The sequence below is a fragment of the Protopterus annectens genome, chromosome 1.part1, assembly GCF_019279795.1.
Source record: "Protopterus annectens isolate FY-2018-M chromosome 1.part1, PAN1.0, whole genome shotgun sequence".
Lineage (NCBI taxonomy): Eukaryota > Metazoa > Chordata > Ceratodontiformes > Protopteridae > Protopterus > Protopterus annectens.
In genome coordinates this window covers 433600313-433626902 of record NC_056726.1, presented here as the reverse complement: position 1 = coordinate 433626902, position 26590 = coordinate 433600313, and the positions used below count along the sequence as shown (strand labels likewise).

Sequence of the window (26590 nt, the reverse complement as noted above, 5' to 3'; positions counted from 1 at the left end):
GTGTCCCACAGGGCTCAGTCCTGGGCCCACTCTGTTTGGCATCTACTTTTCAGTACAAGCAAACACAGGAGGGTTATGGCTGACAAAGTTTGCAGATGACTGCAAACGAGCCATAGTAGAAAACACATCTGACACAGATATCCTTCAGAAGGGTCTCACAGAAACGGATAACTGGTGCCAGAGCCACGGCCTAAAGTTAAATGCCAAAATGCATAGTAATACCCCTAGCTACCAAATAGGTGGCAATCCACTGAGCACAGAAGAAGTTATCAGGGACCTGGGGACCCAGGTTGATAGTAGTCTGTCATTCGACACCCATGTAGCTAAAGTAGTTAGGAAGTCCTTCTACATTGCCCACCTTATCATGAAGGGATTCTCATCTAGATCAAGGGAGGTCATAGTCTCCCTTTACTCATCACTCATCAGACCAATGATTGAGTACAATGCCCCATTCGAATGTATCTGACCCGACACTTGCAGCAGCTGGAGAGGCCACAAAAGTTCCTCACCAAAAGGATAAAGGGTCTCAAAATCTGTCCTATGCTGCCCGACTGAAAGAACTCCCCAGCTCTATTTTCGCCACACGGCTGCTCAGAGGTGACCGTCAAACCCAGATTTGATGAATATGCTTCACCTCAAAAATCTAGATCCATCAGAGACTTAAACCCTCGACGGCTATTAATAGGGGACGCTGGAGAGATAGATTCATCACCCAAAGACTCCTATGCTGTGGAACAAAATCCGCATGTGATGTGAGAGGCAGACCGCTGGCCTTGTTCAAGAGAAATCTTGACCAATGGATGAGGAATTACCTCAGTCACTGCTCGACAGAGGCACAGCAAAAAATAATGGGTATAGTTCCCCCCATCAAAAAGGTGGCGGGTTTCACAAAACAATGGGCTAGGCTTATAAATGCCCTCGGGCAGATAGCCTAGTATGAACCTATGAACCTATCAGGAAAGAACAGCCCAAGGCACATAAGAACACGAGGCTCACCTGCATATCAATGTCCTACAGATGCATTGCATTCCTTTCAAGGCTGTCTTCCTCTGGGGACTACTGCAATCCAGCCAACATGTCAGTAGTCTGGTACATAAACAAACAGAGGAACCAAATCTTACCTCCTATGTCGAAAAGCCTTGAGAGTATGGCAATGGGCAAATTCCACCCAGTGCTTTCTTATAACAATGCACATCCCAGTGAAATCCAACTTGATAGCAGACAAGCTGAGCAGGGCAATTCTATTGCCTCACCAGTGGTCCCTAAAGAAAGAAGTGGTGGAAGACATATTCCGCATATGGGGTCATCCTTGCTGTAATCTTTTTGCCACATCCACAAACGCGAAATGCAGCCGCTTCTTTGCCCTAATCCCCACACTGGGGGATGCCCCAAGGGATGCACTTATACAAGATTGGCCCCCGGGTCTCCTTTATGCTTTTCCACCATTGCCTCTGATACCCAAAATTTTACAGAAAGCCAGTACTGTGGGAAAGACCATAATTCTGATAGACCCTTTTGGCCTCGCCAAATTTGTTTCCCCTTTCTTCAGCCTCGTGTATTGGAAGAACCATGGATCCTGGACCCAGTTCCAGACCTCATGATTCACTCATCGGGGGCTCTCCACCCGTCCCTTCGGTCCCTCAAATTGACAGCCTGGCTGCTCCAATTCCAAACATAGACAGGCTTCAGAATCTTTCAGCTGTAGTGCAGCATATGTTGACATCCTGTTACAAATCATCCACTAGAAAGCTGTATCTCAGCAAATGGAAAAGATTTTCAATATGGGCATTACAAAATCATATTGATCCTCATTTAGCCCCAGTAGCTTCTATTTTGGAATTTTTGATAAAACTATTCAATGAGTGAGCAGCTCCTGCAACTATTCGAGTCCAATTGGCTGCAATCTCCAACTTCCATCTTGGTGAGGAAGGGTCTAGTATCTTGTCTTACAGACTCTTAAAGACATTTCTCAAAGGCACGATACATTTAAGACCACCCATCAAATCTTCTCTTTCTCCATGGAATCTAAATTTTGTACTATCATGAATAATTCTGTCACCCTTTGAACCAGCCTTTTAGTGTGACCTAAAGTATATTACATGGAAAATCATCTTTCTAGTAGCTATTACCTCTGCTCGGAAGGTTTCGGAGTTACAGGCCTTGTCCATAAAACCCCCTTACATGATAATTCATAATGATAGTGTCGCTATGGACACATCCCTTATTTTTACCCAAAGTATGCTCAGAAACAAATCTCAGTCTATAGAATTGCTTGTATTCTGCCCCAAGTATGGCATTAAGGCAGAGTATATGCTGCACAAGCTTGACATTCATAGACAGCTATGCTTCTATTTGGACAGGACCAAGAATTTCAAGAAAACGGATCAACTCTTTGTTTCCTTCACAGACTCCAAGAAGGGTGCTCCTGGTGGAAAAACCACTTTATCAAAATGGTTATCAGACTACATTTCCTTTACTTACAGTTCAGTGAATTCACCATTGCAAGACCAGATAAAGGCCCACTCAACTAGAGCTGTATCCACTTCCTCAGCCTTTACTGCCAAATTACCAATTGATACAATTTGTGCAGCAGCCAGTTGGTCATGGGCTCATACCTTTATCACTCATTACAAAGTGGATAGGGCCTCCAGGGACAGGGCTTCCTTTGGTTCCACTGTCCTGAAGACTATACTCCCGAGAGCCACCCAAGAAGATGGTGCTTGGGACACTATCCCTTCAGTGAGAATGAAGGTAAGATAGAACAACTTCACATAAAGAAGTTATGTACTCACCATAATGTTCCATGTGAGCTGTTCATCTTCCCTTCATTCTTACGTCCCACCCTCCAAGCCCCTTCCAGGCTTCTTGAGGATCGAGAATCTGAGGTGAGGTATGGCTGTAATTGACCTTTATCTAGGGTATTCTATACTTGCTATATTGGGCGATAGCTTACTCCTTTGCTGGCAGCAAATAAGATCTGAGGGAATTACCAGTGCATCATGGGATGGGGAGTAGGACGTGAGCTGGTTGAAGACCTCGAGCTTTTGCATTTGGCCGAGTCAGAGCCGAGGATCGGCTCCGAACCCATCAGTGAGAATGAAGGCAAGATGAGTAACTTACATGGAACGTTATGGTGAGTACATAACTTCTTTTTCCACTCACTTGCCAAATCTTTTTTAAAGTTTCCACAGTGTAAAGTGTAATTAAAGTGAACATGTACACTTTTAGTTATCTCAGAATTTTGTACTTGTTGCATGGAATCTTGAATCCTTTTGCTAAAAGTTTCAGTTTCTCTGTTTTTCTTCCATTTTCTTGCAAAATATTGGAAAAGGGTTTTTTTTAGCTATCTTCCCTTCAGCTTGTTGTTCTGGTTCCAACCCTCTTATTCCACTCTTTGTGAGGTAGTTCCAGTCTTGTTGGTGATCTTGATTGAATTTATCCAACTCTAACTAGGCCATGTCAGGATCTAAAAAAATTTGTATTTTTTAAGAAAAGAAATTTGCAGGTAGTAATGGAGAGAGGGGAAAACTCTATATTTGTACTCCTTTTTGTCATAAATTCCAAGGATATATGCCTGTTTAAGTTGGATGTAGTAGCTTGATATGAAGACCCATACAGAGTCATGTGTGAGGGGGTGAACTTGTTTCTCTTCTGTCTAGTGTCATCAAAGTAGTCAGGATTTAAAAAAAAAAAAACTTTTCTGTTCTTAATCTTTAATTCCTTACCTTTTTTTGCACAAAGAGCTCAACTTATCATTTTGCATGTTAATGACAGTGGGTCTTGGGAACCACTGTGCCAGCCAGGTTAGGATGAAAATTATGTGAGCCCTATCAAGTAGCACTTGTTCCCTGTGAAATTCAGTCCAAGCATTTAATTGTCTTATCATGAACTTCAAGATAGTCTTTCCTTTCAAGTACTCTCTTATGTTAGTGAATTTAAGATTTTCATGCCTCTCTCTCCTCACTCGCCATCAGTGACACTGGAAGCTCACTTATAAAGCTCAAAAGACTCCTCATACCCACCAGACATTTATCTCATAGCTTTTAGAAACACAAACGCCATTAGCAGGTGAAGAATGCGTGGCCATTTGGTCTGTCAAACTGTCTGTCATGTTGATAAGCAGAAAGATGTTCATGTTTCACTGTTGCATTACATTTGGGTAATCCTGCTGGCAGGTTGCCCTCAGTCGGCCTGAATTCCAAAGTCCTGGGTCGTGCGTCGGCTGCTGTCGCCCTTTCCCTGACGTCAGGTCGTCAGGGGTATAAAAGAAGCAGCCGATGCCATTTTCTTTAGTCTTTCTTGCCGCACGGTGCCCGAAGCAGAAGCAAATGCCAGTCGGCCGACTCCTGAGATTTTCGTGTTCGAGTTTCTGATCCGAAGTCTTCAATAAAGCTAAGTACCCCATTGGGGAAACTTTTTCTTGTTCCAGACCGATGTCAGAAAAAGTACATAATTGTATTTCTTGTGGAAAGCAAATACCTCATAAGGACTTTCATTCTTACTGTATTCCTTGCCTAGGCCCTGATCACAGTGTTTCTGGTTGTTGGTTTTGTGCTAGATTTAACCACCCTACTATTAAGCGTCTGTATGATTTTGCTTTAAACTATTTTGGATGCCGGTTTAATTATCCAGAAATGTCATCGGATAGCCATCCGACTACTGGAGTTCACAAAAAACGCAAAGAAAATGAGAGAGATAGACAACCGAGGCCCAAAACCAACGACGAAGCTTCTCCTAAGCCAGTCGCCAGTTTGCCGGTTCTCAGTGAGGTGCTTTCGCAGCCCCTGATGCCCGCTACTTTAGAGTCGCAGGCCACTACCGACTCTCACGTGGAGTCGGCCATGCCGCTGGAAACTCAAAGTATTGGACCCTCGGATACTATTCCTTCAGATGAGTCTGGAGCCGCTGAGCAGGCACCGGATTCTGAGCGTGTGTTCAGACCTAAACATCTTTACGTTAAACTGACTTCAGCTTCAAAAGCAAAGACTAAACACCTTCTAAAGCAAAGAAACAGACTCAAGAGCCACGTGGACAGGCCTCTATGCCCAAAAAACAGATGCTCAAAATGGCCGAAGACTTGATTACCTTGATCAGGGGTTCCCATCCCCGTCCTGATAAGAGGCCTAGGCAAGAGACCGACTATGAATCTTCAGATCAGGTTTCTATTTCTTCTGATTCCTCTTCTGATCAGGAATATTCTCTTCCCCCATGAGGATTCTGATGCTGAAGAATCTATACCTTCAGCTTCTCCTCTAGAGGACTATTCTTTTGTGGAAACCTTGCATACCATGAGGGAGCATTTCCACTGGGAGAGCCAAGATTTTTCAGAATCTGAAAAGATGCTCAGGGATTTCCTTTTACTACCTCAACACAGGCCACTAGCCATTCCACCTGTGTTAGACATTGTAGATGATGTGTTTTCGGAGTCTAGTCTTACCCCTGACTCCTTATCTCCAGCTCCTGTTAAGCCTGACAGGTATTACAGGGTTCCTGACTCTCATAAATTCCTTTTTAAAAACCCTGTGGCAGACCCAGAAACTATTTCACAGGGTCCCAAAGGAGTTAAGGCTTCCGCTGCAAAAAACCCTACCCCCTCTGACAGAGATTCTAGGGAACTGGATAGATGGGGAAAAAAAAGGTTTACACATCTGCTACCTTGGCTATAAGGGCCTTAAACTGTCAGTTTCATATGCTCAAATATCAGCAACATGTTATGGCATTGCTTAAACAGAAAATGTTATTAAACTTTGAATGTGTAGAAAACAAGGAAATGCAGGATTTATTGCATGCAGCTGAACAAGTTGGAAAGCATACTTTGCAATGTGGTTTTGATTCTTTGGAGGCCTCCTGCAGGGCCGCAGTTACAGGTTCTGTAATTAGGAGGCATGCTTGGTTAAAGGAACAAAATCTGCCTGATCATGTCAAAGTTAAATTATTAGATGCACCTTTACAGCATGATACTTTGGTGTTAAGGCAGAAAAGGTGTTAAAGAAAATGGAGGACAAAGCTAAATCTATGCAAACTGTCAAAGATTTATTTACAAGTACAGCCACCTAGGTTTAGTAGACACTGGCCTACAAAGAAATGGTCCTTTCCTGTGTCAGACAGACCTCAAAGGGGCAGATCCAGACGCCCTAGAGGCAGATCCCAGGCGCAAGGTTCATACAAGTCAAAGCAATGGGGTGCTTCTACCTCCAAAGTTGGCGAAGACAAATCACAGCCATACAGGAAACAGTCCCAGTGACTTCCCCCTGCCTGCACCAAGCACTTATCTCCTGGCAGCACCCTTAGGGGGAAATTAGCACTTTCTTTCTCAAAATTGGCACATTATAACCCAGGACAAGTGGGTTCTAAATATCATGTCACAAGGCTACAAGTTCCATTTCCATACCCTGCCAAAGGCAAACGGCTGTCCAGATCTGCCAAAAATTCAATGAGCAGAGGCACAAAAACAAGTCTCATCCCTCATGGACATGGGGGCCATTCAACAAGTACCAGAGCAAGAGCAGGGACAAGGATTTTTTTCAAGACTGTTCTTGGTACCCAGAAAGGACAAGGCCTGGAGACCAGTACTGGACCTATCTATTCTGAACACATTCCTGGATATACCAAAATTCAAGATGTTGACTTTGCAGCATCTTCTGCCCATGCTGGGCAAGAACGCTTGGCTTGTGACTCTAGACCTAAAAGAGGCATACCTGCATGTCCCAATCAGACAGTTATGCAGAAGATACCTCAGATTCAAGGCTGGTTCAATGCATTACCAATTCTCTGCACTGCCCTTTGGCTTGTCTACTGTGCCCAGGGTCTTTACAAAGTGCCTGGCACCAGTAATTGCATTCTGCAGACAAAGAGGAATACAAATATATCCTTACTTGGACGACTGTCTAATTCAAGCAGAAAACAAGGACATTCTTCTACAGTATCTGGCATTTGTGAAAAGACTTCTAACATGCCTAGGGTACACAGTCAATGAAAAGAAATCAAAACTAGTACCTTCTCAACAGATAATATTCCTGGGTGCAAGCTTAAATACAACTGCCCAGATGGCTTATCTCACGCCAGACAAACAAAGACAACTAACTACCTATTTCAAAATGTTGGCAACAAAGGCCCAGTTATCTGCAAGAAAAATTCTGCAGGCTTTGGGCTTCATGGCATCCTGCATCCTACTAATTCCATATGCAAGACTGCATATGAGAAAACTTCAATGGTACCTAAAAAGTGTTTGGACTCAACATTGCCACAGCCTGGAAACAATGATTACTCTCATTCCCTGCCTGCAACAGGAGTTTCGATGGTGGGCAAAGGCTTGTCACCAAAACAAGGGACAGCCATTCACATTATCCCCAGCCAGGCAGACACTAACAACGGATGCATCAGATTATGCCTGGGGGGCCCACATGGCAGGAAGATGCATTCAGGTCACATGGCCCTCAAACCAAATGCATCTACATATCAATCAAAAAGATGCTAGCTGTTCAAAATGCACTAACAGCCTTCAAGGACCTACTTCATCCGGGACAACTACTGATAAAGACAGACAACACCATGGTCATGTGGTATATAAACAAGCAGGGGGGCCCACATTCTTACCCCCTTTGCAGACTAGCTATGACTTTGTGGGACACAGCATTGACTTACCAAGTACATCTGCAGGCACAATTCCTGCCAGGAAGAAAAAATACTCTGGCAGACGAACTAAGCAGAAACCTCATGGATCCCCACGATTGGCAGCTGGATCCACAAGTCTTCAGCATGATAGCAAGGAAATGGGGATGCCCGGACATAGATCTATTTGCCTCCCCTCACTATTACCAACTAAAAAGATTCTGCACAAGGATTTATCACAGACAAGCATGGAAAGTGGACGCCCTATCTTTCAGCTCTATGTATATGCCTTTCCCCCACTGCCTCTCCTCCCCAAGGTACTCCTAAAGGTCAGACAGGAGAAGCCAAAGATGATACTGATTGCCCCAGACTGGCCCCACCAGTACTGGTATCCAATCCTATGGAACTTGTCTTAATGCCCAGCTTGGACCTTACCTCAAATACCTCATCTACTGTTCCAGCAAAACAATCAGATCCTGCACAGCCAACTCAGGACTTTAAACCTGGCAGCATGGTGGATAATGTAGTCATACAAAACACACCTCTCAATAAAGCTGTGATGGATGTCATTTTGGAAGTCAGAAGGCCTAGTACTAGAAAATCTTATGCTGGAAAATGGAAGAGATTCTGTGCTTGGAACCAGGCACAAGGAGCTGATACAGCTGTGCCAAATATTCCTCAGATTTTGCAATACTTAACTTGAGATGCTGGACAAAGGCCCATCTTTTTTCATCTATTTAAATTCATGCCTCTGCCATTTCGGCTCATTATAATACAGAGCCACCAATTTTTTCTCATCCCTTATTAAAGCAGTACCTCAGAGGAGCCAAAAATTTAACGCCTCCAAGGAGATCACCAATGCCTGCAAGAGACCTCAACTATGTCTTGGAAAAACTCACCCTGCCTCCTTTTGAGCCAGTTGCTACTGCTGATATAAAGTTTTTATCTTGGAAAACAGCTCTGCTCCTAGCAATAACTTCTGCAAGACGAGTTTCAGAGCTACAGGCACTCATGGCTGTGGAACCTTTTATCATTTTTTATCCAGACAGGGTCTCTCTGAGGACAAACCCAACATTTATGCCTAAGGGGGTGTCCAGTGTGGCTCTTAACCAAACTGTTCATCTGCCAACTTTTTATCCAAATCCATCCACAGTACAAGGGGGAGAAAATTCTGCATTCTTTGGGCATACACAGACAACTTAGATTCTACTTGGACAGAACCAAAGTTTTCAGAAAGACAGAGCAATTACTAGTGACATATGCTGCAGGATCACAAGGAAAGGCTATCTCAAAGCAGACTATTTCAAAGTGGATAGGCCACGGCATTCGTTTCTGCTACTTACACCATGGCAAACCAGTGCCTAAGGGCATTAGGCCACATTCAAGCAGAGCTGCAGCCACTTCAACAGCCTTTCTCAGGGGAGTACCAACCAAGGACATTTTAGAGGCTGCTACTTGGAGTTCAGTGCACACCTTTACAAAGCACCATCATCTGCCACTCTACTCTAAATCCAGGGCAGGCTTTGCCACTGCAGTTCTGCAGGGCCTCATAGCCGCTCCTAATGCTGTTTAGCTCCAGCCTCCCAACTATAGCTTTGGGACTCTACCCAAATGTAATGACTGCAACAGTGAAACATGAAGAACATAGTACAGTTGTGTACACTTACCATAAATGTAGATGTTTGAGTGTATTCACTGTTGCAGTCCAGGTTACCCACCCGCCATCCCCCTTTCTTCTGATGGAACTTATCTTTCCTTCTCTGATTTATACAACCTATGTGGTGTATTTGCTTGTAGATGAAGGTAAAGTTTATATTGGTGCATGTATTTTTATATATATATAAATTTTGGCTACCCTTTTAGGGGGGCACCTGACATCTGGGGCAAGAAAAACTAAAGAAAATGGCGTCTGCTGCTTCTTTTATACCCCTGATGACCTGACATCAGGGAATCGGCGACAGCAGCCGATGCAGGACCCAGGACTTTGGAATTCAGGCCGACTGAAGGCAACCTGCCAGCAGGATTACCCAAATGTAATGACTGCAACAGTGAATACACTCGAACATCTACATTTATGGTAAGTGTACACAACTGTACTGTTTTGCCAGTTAGCATCCTATATCACTCTACAAATGATCAACAATGTCTAATACTAGTAAGGTTATCGCATGCATTCACAACCCCCTCTGTGTAAAATGCATCACAGCCTGAGCCATTGTCAATGTTCGACATTTGTCATACTATTAATGAATACCTCTTTAAAAGATGCAATCCTCTGAATTTTACCTACTCCTCCAAGGAACTTAAATCTTTCTGCTGTGCCCTCCCAAAGGCCTTCCTTCCTCCAGGGTGCACCCATTAAGTTCCTTTAGTCTTTGAAAGTGCCCTGTCAAATGCACTCTACCATGTTCTATCCTTTCTTTGCATAGCTGTGAACTGTCAACATCTTTCCAGAAGTGAAGTCTCTGGAACTGTGTAAAGTAATTCGTATGTAGGTATGAGGAGTTCGTTTAGCTTTATAAGTTGGCTTCTGGTGTTACTGAATTTTGGGAATGCATACTTTTAATGTTAAGAGTTTGAATATTTATATTTTGATGGAGAGTAGGGTTCATAGTCTGTCCAGGCAGTGGGGGAGTGCAGTATGTCCACTCTTACTGGTCTCATTGGAAATGTTTTCTGGTTTGAAATTCATACCTCTCAGCTAATTAATTATGCCTGCAGAATATCTCTGGTGTAACAATTATTGCATGTTTTTTTTAATGCACAGATATAACTAGTAGAGAAGAATGTTATTATGGGGACAATTGCACCTTTGCTTACTGCCAGGAAGAGATTGATGTATGGACACAGGAAAGAAAAGGCACACTGAACAGAGACCTTCTCTTTGACCCGCTTGGTGGTATAGATCGAAGCTGCCTTACAGTTACTAGACTTCTGCAGGACCATCGAGGTGTATTCTTGTTCCTTTGTGAGGTAAGGAAGTAGATTGCTCATTCATACTTTCTTCTCCTTCAGCAACATTTTTCATTTTAAACAGTGCATTTCAACCATAACAGGAACTGAGGCTTTGCGAGTGGAATTTACCCCAAAACAAGGATAATTCACAATTAAATGAGCACTTGTGCTGCAATTCTTTTGTATGACATTACATCATAATGCAGGTTGGGCACAAGTGAGAAAAATTTATGACGGAAGTAAAACAGCTGGCCTTTAAAATGTAACTTGCCCTGGATTTGAAGCTGACATTGGAAGTGTCTGGCGTTTTGAACATTAGCAGCAGCATAAGATTAAAAGTAAAGCAGTTTAGGTTCAGTTTTTTACTGCCCTTCCATTATACAGCAACTTGAATGGACATGTCAGAATGTTGTGCTTCAGTGGAGCTTTTGCCTGTGACCAGTGCTAAACCATAACACATCTCTTTGCTTAAATTATTTTCATTAGTCTGGCAGCTAGTGTAGAAAAGTAAGGTTATAAGCTGCTTCCTGTAGTACAGGGTTTGAGTCCCTCAGCCTTAATTTCGAGACATGACAAAAAAAAAAAAAGTTGCTGCTGATAAGAAATGTATTACTTCAACCCACAGGATAATCAAAAGCACAGCCGCCAAAAATTTGGTCCACTATCAAGAAAGTATACCCTGGAACTCCTAGTACCCATAACCCTTGTCCAGACATCTCACCCTTAGAAACTGCTTGTAAATTTAACTCCCACTTTATAGACTCGGTAGCCACCCTCACCGAAAACCCACTAAACAATCCTGCCACCCCTGACAAATTTCAAAGCTCAAACAATGCCATTTTCAACTTAAAATCTCTCTTTTTCCTATATAAAAAAATGGTTACACAGACTTATGCCCTGCTCACTCTCTGTAGACAATATGTCATATGGATATCTAAACATTGCTGCCCCCTCTGTTGATTACCCAGACTCTATCTTGATCGATCCATTTGTGAGTCATATGTCCCATCACTCTGGAAAAAAAAATGTATTAATTATTCCTCCTCATAAAGGGGGAAGCTCCACTAAAATAAACTTCAGACCAATTGCATTCTTGTCCCCTCTTTCCAAGATGTTAGAAAAATGTATTCATGAGCAACTTTTACAATACTTACTCCAAGAAAATCTGTTAACCTCTATCCAACACAGCTTTTGCCCATATCATAGCACAACAACCGCCCTTGTTGCCTTTTTGGACCATGTCACTAAAGCCAGAGATAAAAACAATTTAGTTTCTTCCCTCTCTTTAGATCTCTCTAAAGCTTTCAGTACAGTCTTGTATACCAAAATACTCTCAAAAATGTCTGCTTTAGGCTTTTCCTGTACAACAGTCAGTTGGATCTCTAGCTACCTATCTAATGACTAAAATCAGTTAAATGGCTCTCTACTCACTCATCTTTTCTCCCAGTTAATACGGGTGTCCCACAAGACTCTGTACTTGGCCCTCTTCATTTTAACATATTTATAAATAATCTACATACGTCCTCTCAACAAGCTACACCTGTACAGTATGCAGATGACTCCACTGTCATATGCTCATCTAATAATCCTTCCCAGTTACAAACTGTCATTCAGCAGGCTTTTAACTCTATTGAAAACTGGCTCACTGGCAGTCAGCTTTTCCTAAATCCAAATAAAACAAAACTGCTCTTATTTCTGCCCTAATCCTAATCACACATAGGACACCTACAAAGTATCCTCTCTCAGCAATATTGAAATTGATGTTGTACCTCACAGTTACTTGGTGTCATAATAGACAATCAAGTGAAATTTGATCTTCATATTCAAAAGTGCATAAAAACAACACACCAAAAACTGGGCATGCTCTATAGATCAAAAATATTTCTTGCCAACTCCTCAAGAGTTGCTGTAGCCAATGCATATGTTCTTCCTTCACTGCTATATGCCTCACCCATTTTCACCAACATTCAGATCTCCCCAAGATCAAAACTTGAGCTTTGCTGTGTCAGACTAGCTAGATTTGCAGCCAGTCAGTCGTACAACCCCCACCACTGCTCCACCCTCAAGATATTTAAACTGGCTTGAGTTACCGCACTACCTTGAGCTCACTGAACTCCTTACTCATAAAATGGTATACAAATCCTCATCCTGCCCAGCAACCAGCACCATTCTTAACCATTAACTTTCCTGATTGTCCTCTTAACTCATCTGAGGAAAACCTCCTTGAAATCCATAAACCAACAAAAATCTATTGGTCACTGCCTGTATTCCTATTCAATAGCCAAGCTCTGGAAGAGTATTCCTACAGATGTTAAAGCAGTGCCATGTAGTCGCGTATTCAAACAATCTCTAAAGAGATTTCTCCTTAACTCCTGGCTCTGTACATGTGTTGCACCAGGCTGACACTACCCATTACTCCTTCCTTCTCTTGCCTTTTCTCCCCTCTCTACCTTCTTCCTTATCTTTCCCTTGCTGTTTTTTTCCCTGTTCTTTTCCTCCCTTCTCTTATTAGCCAAAGAACCAGTAACTTCTCTGATAGCTTCCTACTTAACTCCGTTTCTTAATCTCCCCCACCTTAAAAATCTTCTTCTTTTCTCTGTCTTTTGCCCATATTTAAAATGCTTAACATCTTTACCATTGGTCATCACTGTTGATTGTACTTTACTAGGTGTTCATTATCCTGTGATTGTTGTTAATACTTAATGTATGATTTTCTGATCTGATTTTATTTATCTTGTATGTTGATTCTACTATTTCTTACTGCACTTCATATGATAATATTATGTAGTTTATTAATTAAACTATGTATGCTGGAGCGAACCTCCGCTGAAAATGGGATTCATGCCCAGTCAGACTTTCCCCAGTAAATAAATGCCAAATAAATAAATACATTTGCCTACTCTATGACTCTGAGCACTTGACCAGACAGTGCTCTGGGGTTATTGTGAATTCAGGCTAGGCTACTCAGTGGTCTCCTGTACTGCATGCCTGGTGACCGTCTATGAATCATTTATGAACCTATTATAATCTTTGGCCTTTTCTGCTGACATATTGGTTAGCTCCATTTATTTAATGCTTTAGGCATCCTGTTTACAAGATCTGTGCAGCAACTCAGAGGTGAATACCCTTTGAAAAGCACAATGCTTAGAATTAGCTCACGTATTTTTCTACTTCATGAAAGGTTGTTAGTGACTAGTGGTCACTGTAAGAAGAAAAGTGGATGGTGGATGGCAGCCTGATCTGCGCTTTTAATAAAAACATTTGATGCTTACTCAGGAATAAAGTGGTGGTGGGATAGTGGTAAGATAAGCAGCTTACTTCAGATAGTGTTCTAGTGCAGATTGTCTGTGTACCTGTTGTGTGATCTGCTTTACACAGGCACAAAATATTACAAGGTGAACAATTATGTCTAGAAGCGGAGTAGACTTTAGTAGAGCAACATTGCAAGTAATTTTGTTTTGTGTTCTGGTTCCTGTCTTCATTACTTCATTCCCTCTATTGTTTGGGGGGGTTCCCTTAAACTAGTACCTCTGCCAAGAGTGTAATCCTCAGGTGTTCAGTGCTACTTTCTTACTTCCTCTGGAAAAAAAATATGTTCTTAACTGAAAATTTAGCCCTTTAACTTCATCAAAAGCATTAGAAATATGAAGAATTATGCTGTTTATGCAGCTGCATGCTTGCATGACAGACACTTGGATGAAGTGCATTGGTGTGTGGAGGATATACTGGTTGGAGAAAATACCCACTAGAGAATGAATGCGCAAGATAGCCTTTAAACTGATACGTTATAAAGTATTATCGTCTTTAAAGTGCTGTTAGAGCAGTCTGTCCCAAAGGTCTGATAGTTATGATTACCTCAGGCAACTGCTGTTTTGCAAAAGTGTTTTCTGTTTGCACAACCAATTAATGAGAGAGCTGGTCAAAGAGCCATCGGTTTAGTTAGAATGTCAGTGTACCAGCTTTGGGTTATACATCTTCCTATGAACCAGAAGGATTTTGGCACCAAGTTAGGATTGAATTTGAGTGGAGCATAAAGTGTGTTTACCCTTGGATGATAATTAAAACTAAAGTATTTTCTACCTCTTTAGGTGCTGTCTTTTTTGATCGCTGTTTTTTTTTTTTTTTGGGGGGGGGGGGGTAAAAGTAGCCCATTTTCTAAGAAGATGGAGATTTTTGTGCTGTCCTGCATCTTTTTTTGTAAAAGTGGTGTGTCGAGTTTGCATTCTGTTTGAGTATGCATGCAGATTGGTTGCTTTGACCCATTCAGTCACTTTGCTGCCAATATTTCCGTTGTGTTTGAAGCTCTTTTAGATAATGATATTTAAATATTGATGTTTCTTCTTGGTTACAGCCAGATTAAGTTCTGTTTCACTCTTTTTTTTCCACTTTTTAGCTGCATGCAGTTAACCATCAGCTACCCCTAGGGCCTTTCTTCATTCACTAGGTCTGGCAAATTCACCTTGTCCTCCACCCCCAGAATAAATCTGATCCATGACCTGGGCCAGTGAGGAGATTGAGGCAACTGAGGTAACATCACATTACTGCTGAGGAGTGCTTTTTTTCTTTAACTCCTAAACTTGCTCCATGTGGAAGAACTCTGTGGCAGACCCCTAATGTGTGTTGCGCTGAGGGATTTTTGCTTTACTCCATAATCCCATCCCCATCAGCTGATATGAATGCTCAGTGTTGTGACAACCTTCACTAACTTTGCCATGCTCATGCATGTTTTCACACAACCAGGATTGGAGCTGCTGTATACACCTTTTAGTAGCATTACGTTCACATCCCCAACAGGTTACAACTATGTACAACACACCTCTTTCTCCAGTAGGTACTGTTATTACAAAGGGTCTGACTGTCTCTGTCCTCCATGCATGAGTAAGCTAATGTTCGCTGCTGTCTCCCCCCCTCTGTTGCTGTCTGCTTCATGTCATATGGGTCTGTTAGGGCTCTCTCTAACTCTGTCTGTCCCTGTTCACCACGATTCCGACACTTCCACAGAATGTTACTAATAAGTTCACAGGTCTGATTGTAAATCTTATGACCTGTTCATCTTACAGAAGCTTGATTTTCATAACTCAGTGTTATTTTATACGTCTCATATGTATATGAGCGCACGCAGACAAGCACGCATGCACATCGCAATAAGAAGTTAACAGCACAAATCACAACAAAGATGCAAATTTTGAATGTGTGATTTCAAACTGTCATTGAATGTGAGCTGTTTAAGTGCTTCTAGAATAAAGTCTTTGTTGTAATTTACATGGCTATTTATATGAAAAGTAAAAAAGTGTATATTACTTGTTATTCCTATGCATAACTTAGATCTTACGAAGCTCTGACAAGGGTGAAAACGCTCATCTCTTTTTTTAAATTAATAAACCATGGTTTAAACAAGACTATCTAGCATTCCCCAGGCTTTTTGGATTTGAAGAGTAGTTCTTCATCCAGGTCATCAGTCTGAGAACCATCACCAAGGATAGTTGAATTCCTCAGGTTTTTGCAGCAGTGGAACACCAAAAAGTTCAGATAGTTAGTGTTCATCAGGGCAGCTTTATTTCTATCTTTGGCAGGGTATCTTCTGTTGCTGGCAATTGAGGCTTCTGTCTTTCTAGCTAAAGGGTCATAAGAGAAAAAGGGTGGCAATGGTGCTCCTGTTTTTTCTTGGTGACAAAATATTTGAGAAACCCCTATCTCATTTTGGACTTTAAAGGATATCAGTCCTTTTGATAAGTACAAATTATTTCATATGCTTGCCATTGTCTGTTTTACCTCTCTTCAGTATGATCTGATCTGTAGACTGGATCTGCCAGATTCCTCCCGCCAGCTTCTAATTCTGATTCATCTCACTCATCAGCTGTTCCTCAGATTCAGAGGTGGGTATAGATGCCAGTTTTATTCTTCAGCATTTATGTTGCCCTGTGCGCACTGTCTTTTCAAAATACTTAGCTGTTATGATTGCTACCATGCAGAAGAAGAGGATTAGTTTGTTCCATTATCTGAATAATTGGCTTATTGTTGCCTCCTCCAGGGAGGCTTTCCATTGTGGTATCGAACATACCATTGTCTCTTCCACACCCAAGGGTCCACATTTAATTTGGAAAAAGATTTGATGTTATGTTGTCCCTATCTCACCTTCCTTCTTGTTGATTGGGTTCGGAGCCGATCCTCGTATCCGACTCGGCCACATTCTAAAGCTCGAGAGCTTCCACTGGCTCGAGGCTAGATCCTATCCCATCATGCCTAGTGAGAGTTAACCAGATCTCGTTTGCTGCTTGAAGCTTTGAGATTGCTGGAGACTGGCTCAGGCTAAGTTTTTGATTTTTTCTTCTATTTTTGCTTAAATATCGTAAAATGTTTACAGGGAAGACTTTACTGTAGATTAGTAGTAGTTAGTGTTTATTCTTAGGATACCACCTATCTCTGTTTGGTTGTTTTTCCTTCAGGCCTACTACCTCCCACTTACGAATCTGTTTTTAGTTAGAGGATTCACCCTTTGCTTTCGGCCTGTTTCAGTTAGAGGGTTTCCCCTTATTCCCTCCTTCTCCCCTTTCCAGCTTAAGGAGTTAGCCATTTAAGTTAGAGGCTTTCCTCAGATGGGGGGAATTGTCGTTTAACTTAGAGGCTCGCCCCATTCCGTTACCATCCATTACCTTCTGTTAAAAAAAAAAAAAAGTAATTTAGATATAGTGCTATTGTTGTCTGTTGTAGAGTGTTATATTTCTTCCTTTTTTGCTACTTGTAGCTGTGGTTTTGTTGTGCTTGTTGCTATTTGTACTATTCAGATATGTCCAAAGAAGCATCCAAAGAATCCAAGCCTTCTGGATTCGAAAAGTGCGACTCTTGCTCCCAAAAAATGTCCCTGACTAACCGACATAACTAGCTGTGTTTATTGCCTGGGAGCGGTGCACCTGCAGGATTCGTGTTCCATTTGTCATGCATTCAGCGCTAGAGTCCTGCAGGAGCATAAGAACAAACTCATTTTGAGTGGTTTATTAAAAGGGCCCTTTGACGCATCAGTGGAAGGGAATCAGCCAAGAGAACTAGACAAATCCTCCAAACTGACATCTTCGTCGGTTGCGACCTTGGAGCCATCGAAGCAAAAAGACAAATCTTCCAGTTCATCAGATCCGAAAACTCTCGGGTCTGACAAGACTTTATCTCGTGCGGTTCCGTCATTGTCCTCAGAACCATCTAGGAGTCACAAAAGAACAAGGTCTCCTTCCTTGGAACCGGTGCAGTCCAATCCCCAGTCCCCGCTTCTCCAGTCTGTTGCGGGCAATCACTGATCGTCCACCCACTCCTCTCTGTCATCCAGGAGCCTTTCAGACGATGATGTGGAGAGGGTGGTGAAGAGACTACTCAAGACACCAGCTCTAGCAAAAATCTTATCCAGCCCAGCACATATGGATTTGGAGCCAACTATACAACTTCCCAGATTATCTATTCTTCCTTAGACTCACTTGAGCTCGGAGTCGGAGTGCATGAAAGTCATTGTGGTGGAACCATCGGTTCCAAAATCCTACAGGGTCTCGGTTCTGACATCCACTCTGATCTCCTCGAATACCGCCTTCTGTCGAGAGATCTGGGAACCAACACTCCCTCGACGACTCCGAGGGGGGATTGGCATTGCATCCGTGTCCAACCCTACTCTTTCTCTTGGAGCTTCAACGCAGGTGAGCTTGGCTCCCACATCAGCCTCAGAGCCATCTCCCTTGGCGTGGGAGAGGTCTCTCGACTCTTTGGAGCCGGGGACCCTCTCGGGCCGGGATCGTGGTGCCTTCGAGGTGATGAGCTTTAGCTACTCCATCCCCTAAGGAGCCAGTATCTTCCTTATCACCACCCCTCCATTCTAAGTGTAGAGAACCAATGCCCCAGGATGCCCCATTGGGCGACCCCCCCCCTTCTTCTGAAACCTCCCCAGAGCATCCCTCTGAGGAGGTCTCTCGGAATAGGACATGTAAGAGGAAGCAGTTGGACTCCCCCGAGTCTCTGACATTGGACATGGACTTGGAGGACGTGGAAGGGTCCCCCTCTGAGGATGTTTCATTCTCGGACATCCTAAAAATCCTCAAGCAGAGGGGTGGCTGGAAGTCCCTTTCCCCTTCTGAAGATGAGTCCGTGTACCTGGATACATTCAGTTCCTGACCCTCCACCTATTGGGTGTCTCCGCCCTTCAACCCGCTGCTAGGGATAGTAAGTCGAAAGGCGTGTAGCTCCCCGGAATCGATGGAACCAGTTCTGCGGAGGCCCTATAAGTTCATAACTGCACCGCACAACAAATCTTTCCTGACCAAGGGCGTGCCAGTTGATGCTATGGTGGTAGCGGTGGCGGCCACAAAGAAGGAATTAGCAGAAACTTCTACTTCTGTCCATCCGCCGAACAGAGAGTCCCATACGATGGACAGATACAGGATGCATGTCTTTTCTTCAGCGGCATTTACCGTTAGGTCACTGAATTATTTATCCCATTTCATCCATCTCCAGAGGGATCTCCTGAAAGAGCTAGGAGATACCCTACAGGATCCTTCAGCTGCGAAAGCTACAGATAGAACTGCTTCTCAGCTTGTGACCTTATATTCTATAGTTAACTCCTCCATGCGGCTTATTTCCTATGCAGCCGATGGAGCGAGCAGGGCAGCAGGCACAGGAGTCGCCTTACGGGGAGACATTCTTGGATGCACCTTTGTCAGTTTGAGGAGCCCTTCAAGTCCTCCTTTACCAATGCCCCTTTTGATGGCTCGTCATTGTTCGGGCCCAAGGTAAAAGAGACTCTCACCAGGTGCGAGCAGGATGGCAAGACTCTCTGCCTTGGGAGTACGTTTTTCCGCACCTACTAGACCTTGTCCCAAAGGTCAAAAAGGCGGAAAAATGTGGTTCCAGAAATCCCAGGGAGCTTTGCCTGATGCACATGGTGATTTTTTCCCCCTGGGGCAGAGGGGGGAATAATAATGGGAGACACTGCCCTTGCAGCAGAGGGGGTCTGCAGAGTCAGGGCGACAGAGATACATTCTCTGGTAGGCCCTGCCAGCGCTTCTGAAAGGAGGCCCGCCTGTCCACCTCTGGAGGCAATTGGGGGCAGATTGTCACTGTACCCAGAAGCCTGGCAAAGTATCACAAAAGACACATGGGTACAGTGAGTCATCTCCAGGGGATGCAGTATTCCTTTCTCCATGCCACCTCTCACCAGAAAACAAAAATCCATCCCAGATGTGCCACCCAATCTAAGGGAACAAGCAACCCTAGAAGTTCAAAGGTTGCTAAGAAAACAAGTCATCCAAGAAGTCCCCGCAGACCAAATCGGATCTGGAACTTACTCAAGGTTCTTTTTAGAACCAAACAAAACAGGGGACTGGAGGTCCATTTTGGATCTCAGCAGACTCAACAAGTCTTTCAAGAAGACAAAGTTCTGGATGGTGACACTGCAGTCCATACTTCCCTTCCTGGAAAAGGACAGTTGGATGTGCTCCATCGATCTCCAGGATGTGTACTACCATATCAAGATGGACAGGCAATCCAGGAGATTTCTACGCTTCTGACTGGGAGCCAGTCACTACCAGGTCAGAGCCCTGCCCTTTGGCCTTACCACACCCCCCAGGGCGTTCACCAATTGCATGGCAGTAGTCACGGCTCATCTGAGGCATCTAGGATTCCTGTTGTTTCCATATCTAGATGACTGGCTCCTTACTGCAACCACTGAGCATCGACTAACCGAGACAAAGGACACCACAATCTGCCTCTGCTCTCAGCTAGGCATCACTATAAACTACAAAAAGTCTGCTTTGTTGCCCTGTCAATATATTACATTTATAGGGGCAGATTTAGATACCAAAGACATGATAGCAAAATTGACTCAGGAGAGGGTGTCGATCATTTGACATCAGCTTGCAGTCTTAATCGGGAGGAAAAAGACTCAAGTTCTAAAAGTCCTGGGCTCAATGGCGGCAGCAGTAACGCTAGTTCCCTTAGTGTGCTTCCATATGAGGTTATTACAGTTCCTCCTGTTTGCGCAATGGTCTATGCAAGATCTACCCATGTCCCACGAAATTCTCATCATGGAGACCTGCAAGAAGGACCTAAAATGGTGGCTTCAGTCTACACAACTGACAATAGGCAGACCATTCGTCCTCCCCCAACCAGTGGCCACAGTGACCACAGACGTTTCCCAGATAGGGTGGGGGGGGCATTATCTGTGACAGACTGTTCATGGGACTTGGCAACAGCATGAGTACCATTTGCACATCAACGTCCTAGAGATGAGAGCAGTGCTCCTGGCATTGTAAACACTACACAGCTCTCTACCCACGGGGACGATTGCAGTTCAGACAGACATGTCAGTAGTATGGTACATCAACAAGCAAAGTGGAACCAGATCCTATCCCTTGTGTCGAGAGGCTCTAAGATTGTGCCAGTGGGCAATGTCTTCCCAACGCTTCCTGATTGTGACACACATTCTGGGGAAATCCAACGTGATAGCGGACAAGCTAAGCAGGGCTATCCTTATGCCTCACAAGTGGTCCCTGAAGCGGGATATTGCGAACCAGATTTTTCACAAGTGGGGCCAGCCTTGCTGCGACCTTTTTTCCACCTCCATCAATGCCAAATGCAGCAGCTATTTTGCCCTAGTCCCCCCACCGGGACAATCACCCAGGGATGCACTTGTTCACGATTGGCCCCCAGAACTTTTGTATGCCTTTCCCCTGTTCCCTCTAATACCAAAGGTTCTTCAGAAAGCAAAATCATTGAGTGGCAAGCTAATACTCATTGCCCCTTACTGGCCTCATCAAATCTGGTTCCCGTTTCTATGGCCCCATCTTCAGGAGGAGCCTTGGATCCTAGACCCAGTTCCAGATCTGCTGGTACATCCGTCGGGCACACTCCACCCTTCCTTACAGACCTTGAAGCTGACAGCTTGGTTCTTCCACTTCCCATCTTAGCCAGGCATCCTGACATCTCCCCTGCAGTACAACATATTCTAATTTCCTCTCACAAATCCGCCACGAGAAAACTTTATACTAGCAAATGGAAACTGTTCTTTTGTTGGGCAGCCAAAAATAGTATTGATCCTTTTACTGCACCTATTTCAAAGATCTTCAAATTTCTCGCTGAAACCTTTAACCAAGGAGCAGCAGCAGCAACTATCTGAGTTCAGCTGGCTGCTGTTTCCACATTTCATATGGGAGAAATGGGCTCCAATGTTATGTCCCACAGGCTATACAAAGCTTTTCTAAAGGGTACTATCCTTTTAAGACCCCCAATAAGAGAGCCACCTCCTCCTTGGGATCTAAATTTAGTCCTAACTCCCTTGATTCTTCCTCTGTTCGAACTGGCTAATACTTGTTCTCTAAAATTGACTTGGAAAACTATTTTCTTGACTGCCATTACCTCAGCTAGGAGGGTATCAGAATGACAAGCTCTATCCATTTGTCCTCCTTATTTAAATTTCCACAAAGATAAGGCTTCTCTCAGAACCAGCCCCTCCTTCCTACCAAAAGTTTGCTCAGAGTTCAATCTGAACCAATCAATAGAACTACCTGTATTCTTCCCGGATCATGGCAACAAGGCAGAGTATAAACTCCATCAACTGGATGTTCATAGGCAGTTACATTTTTACTTGCACAGGACACAGGAATTCAGGAAATCTGACCAATTGTTTGTATCCTTTGCAGAGAATAGAAAAGGAACTTCGGTCTCAAAAGTAACTTTATCAAAATGGCTTTCAGACACCATCACTTATGTCTATAACTCAGAACAAACAGCTGCCAGGAAAGATTTGAGGACACTCAACTAGGGCCTTGTCTACCTCTACTGCCTTTCAGGTCAGGCTACCTTCAGACTCAATTTGTGCGGCAGCTACGTGGGTTAATCCCCATAACTTCATTACTTATTACAAAGTAAATGTGGCCTCCCGGAACAGGGCATCCTTTGGTTCCACGGTTCTGAGGAGTCTATTCCATTGAGCCACCCAAGAAGAAGGTGCTGGGGATGCATTCCCAATCAACAAGAAGGAAGGCGAGATAGGGACAACATAACATAAAGAAGTTATGTACTCACCATAATGTTCCATGCTTGTTGTCCTTGATCTCGCCTTCCATCTTGCATCCCACCCTCTTTCCCCCTCCTGGATGATCGAGAGGAATTATCCATCTTTTGACTGTATAGGCCTTGACTCCCTTCCTGCCGTATGAGTGGGGTAGACTGAGTCCGCCTACTAATGACTGGGTGGGTTTTTATATATATATATATATATATTTATATATATATATATATATATATATATATATATATATATGTATGTTTATATACATATATATTTATATACGCCTGTAGTTTATATATCTGCATATTGTAGTCTAGTGTTATGGGTTATCACAAACGAAATCTGGGTAACTCTCGCAAGGCATGATGGGATAGGATCTAGTCTCGAGCCAGTGGAAGCTCTCGAGCTTTAGAATGCGGCCAAGTTGGAGCCAAGGATCGGCTCCGAACTCAATCAACAAGAAGGAAGGCGAGATCAAGGACAACAAACATGGAACATTATGGTGAGTACATAACTTATTTTTTCCTTGCCATTTAATTCTGTATCTATACCTTATATCTGACTATCCATAGAGAATGGTTTTCCTTTTCACAAAGAGGATTCTCTTACTTATGGGCTTCAGTTCAGCCCTCCTCGCTGTAACTTTGTTTACAAATTGGCAGATTCAGTGCTCTGGGTCACATAGCTGCAAGGTGGCAGTCCCGCTAGTTTGTCTTTGTGTGAGTAGGATCCAGTGGTACCTTTGGAACCAGTAATCACAGGTTTTAGACTTGTCTAGCTTTCCCAGAATCCCTGCCCTTCTCAGACATTCCATCTGGGACATACACTGGTAGCTTACATTAGGAGTGCTTTCCTCTGGTGTGTAACCTTCTGTCAGCCATTTCCCATACACACATTGCCTACTTATTGCCTTCTGGCAGGATGGGAAGCAGTGAAGTGGTCTTTGCTGACCCAGAGAATGAGACATCATATTGCCATGTGTATTGATGTACTACATTATTACACATTGTTTCATTTAAAATAGCTTCTATACATTGGATTAGGAGTAATGCTCGTATAGCCAATTAAATAGCTTTGGGATCAGGTATGTTGCTGTGAAGATTTGTCTCCTGCTAAGTCCATATTTAATGTGCAAAGAAGGTAAGCAGTTGTAGATGTTATCAACGTCATATAGAAATCTATTCCTCATAGCCTTGTACTTCCCAGGAGTATTGAATTTGGCAGCCCAGTTCTTGAGTCTTTGTGTTTTATAGGGGAGTTGAGTTGCATCTCCTTAGCGCGGTTGCTACTGCAGTATTTAAATGTATGTGTGGCTTTCCTAGGCTGGATTTCTTTACTGTGAGAACATATTCAGAGGTTCTGCTCTTGACTTGTAATGCCAGAGCCTGGACGATTTTAACATGACTCAGTGTGTGTTTGTTAGAGAATCAGGTTCATCTACAGCTTTCCTGTTTTCTAGAGTTCTTACAAAATGCAGAAGAATTTATTATTTTCTTGGTAGCACTTTTCAGGCCTGAAAAGATTTGCTTTTGTACCCCCTGCCCCTTTGATATTTTTATCCAACAGCCTCCTCCTGCATTCTGAACTTGCCCTCTTTATGTCTGCGTTTTTGTCTTCCTGTTTAAATAACCCTGGCTAGGTTTGGAATGTTTATTTCTCAGGTTTTGCTAGCAACTGTAAAAACAAATTAACAGTATCAGCTATAGAACATAGGGGAAGAGGTTTACAATATGAATGGTCAGTGAGAGTGTTAAACCCTTTTACAAAAGTGTTGGACTCATAGCCGGCCTTAGGCATAGGCCAACTAGGCGGCCGCCTAGGGCGCCGCTCTCGCAGGGGTGCTTTTCAAGTATTTATTTGGTGTAGATAGACCAGGATAGGGGTGCCAGGTGATGTGGTGGGGGCACTGTGGAACCCTTTTGTCTAGGGCACCAGTTGACTTAAGGCCGCTACTTGGACTAACTGCTGTCCCCTTCTTAGCTCTCAAGTTTTTTATTAAGATTCACCTGCTAGTATCTCCACTGTCCATGAAGAGGAGGAAGGACAATTTCTTGTCCCAACCTTAATCAGCCAAAGAGTTTCCTGAAATGTATCACCAGTTTGAAATATCTCGTTTGGTATCTCCTTCCAAACTGTAATTCCAGTTTTGATCTACAAGGTTCTTACTCTTCCATGATATAGCCCATGGCTTCATCTAACATTGTTTTGTTGTGAGTAAGTTTATGAACTTCAAGGTGTTTGGTATAAGCAGTTATCTATAAGGAAACTTTGTCTTAGTACTAACACAGAGTTGCCCCCCCTCCAGATTTGTTTTTAAGTTTAACTTCTGTCTGACTATACACTTGCTCTCCTTTTCCCCAGCAGTCGATTTCCAGCATGTTGAAAGAAGCCATTGGGCTTTACTTAGCTTGCATAGTACCTTTTATAAATGGACAAAGTTGCTGTTTTTATTTCTTTTGCTTTGAGCAGGCACTGAAAGCTTATTGTCATGCAAGGCAGCAGCTGCTTAGTTACCCCATTGTACTCCATCTGTTACTCAAGCATGAGTAAGGCTGTTCCAGTTCAGATAAAGCTGCATTCTTCCAGACATGCTGCTGTATCTGCTGCTTGTTTTAGGAGCATCTCTTTATGAGATTTATGAAGCCTGTGCTGGTGCATTGTGCATACTTTTTGTCAGGCACTATCTGTCAATGCTGAGTTTTAGGTCTGAGCAGTTTTGGTTGGGCCGTTTTCCAAGGGTTACAAAACTAAACGCTTTTCACATGGACTTCTGTTTGTGACTTCAAAACATGACGAAGTGCTTGCTCATTTAAACCCATAGATAAGTTTCTACATAGGCACCTACAGTAAGTAACATAGTCTAAAGCATCTCAGCCAGAAATTTACCTTTCCACTCACTGCCTTGGAAGGAGAACATTTTTTTCTTATGCAAGAAAGAATTGATGTAATGTGAAGATGTCAAGGAAGAGCTCTCCTTGTGGCTCTTCTAATTACCACCACAACAGATGCAACTGAAAGCTTTTTCCTTTGGAGAGATTACTACTACTGTGTAGTTTTTGTACCTGAACCTCATTCTGGTGGTAGAAGGAGTTCAGAATGGGATGAACGTCAAGTTTAGATGCTTTAGGGGAGTCGGTAGTTGCCTGTGTAATAACCTATAATCTGGCGCTGAGAGTTATTTGAAGTACATTTGTGTCTGCAGAGCAGCCTTCATTTCGATAAACAAGTGTTGCAAGAGACAAAACATCCTTGCAGAAATTATTGTTGCTGCAACAGGAGACATTTTGGAGAATCTTCTGTAGGTGTTTCTACTGTTTTTCCTATTTTTATTTTATGAACAAGCTTTCTTTTCTAGCACGGGACTACGTTGTTGCTATTTTGAAAGAAAGTAGTAGTTTTATAGTTCCCTCTTGGTTTTTATAGCATGTGATGTATTTTGAAGTCTTTAACATGAAGATAATTGGAGAGGCTGCATGACCACTCACTAATGAATGTCACAGATAGGAGGAAACAAGTCATTTGGAATACTGTGGAATACACCTTCATGCACCTTGAGTGCTGCTAACAGTTCTAAATCAGAAGTCTGTTAAGCTTATAGAATGTGTCGTTACCTCCACCATTTCCTAAGAATACTGACAAAAGTGCTTGTAAAGTCACCCAGTGGAGAGGACTTTATTCCGGGTGCATGTAGCATTCCTGCTTTTTTTCAAGGTGTCAAGCCACTCCCTAACAGACTCAAGTCCATGTTTTTCCTTGTGATAGATATTCCCCATAGCCACTAATGTAAGAGCCATTTGGTGGGGCCTTAATTCAGGACGAGAGCAGTTTTCCTGAATTATGTCTCTCAGTGACATCCTCGCAGTGAGAACATTTATCCAAGTCTCTAACACTGCCCCTGGATCTGGGGCAAGCTGTCTTCATCACTATCTTCTCAGTGGAAGTGCATGCTTCTGGATACTCATTAATTAGAGTTGCCACCAGCTG

The 26590-nt window shown here is 43.1% G+C and overlaps 1 protein-coding gene across 1 annotated transcript in view; it reads left to right on the top strand.

Moving 5' to 3' along the window:
• The window catches only part of ZC3H7B (zinc finger CCCH-type containing 7B), a 1999702-nt gene that overhangs the window by 1247416 nt on the left and 725696 nt on the right, over positions 1-26590 (top strand). The window contains exon 13 of the mRNA XM_044087097.1: positions 10379-10584. Within this exon, the coding sequence (XP_043943032.1) occupies positions 10379-10584 (206 nt within the window). The remainder of the gene's footprint in view (positions 1-10378; positions 10585-26590) is intronic.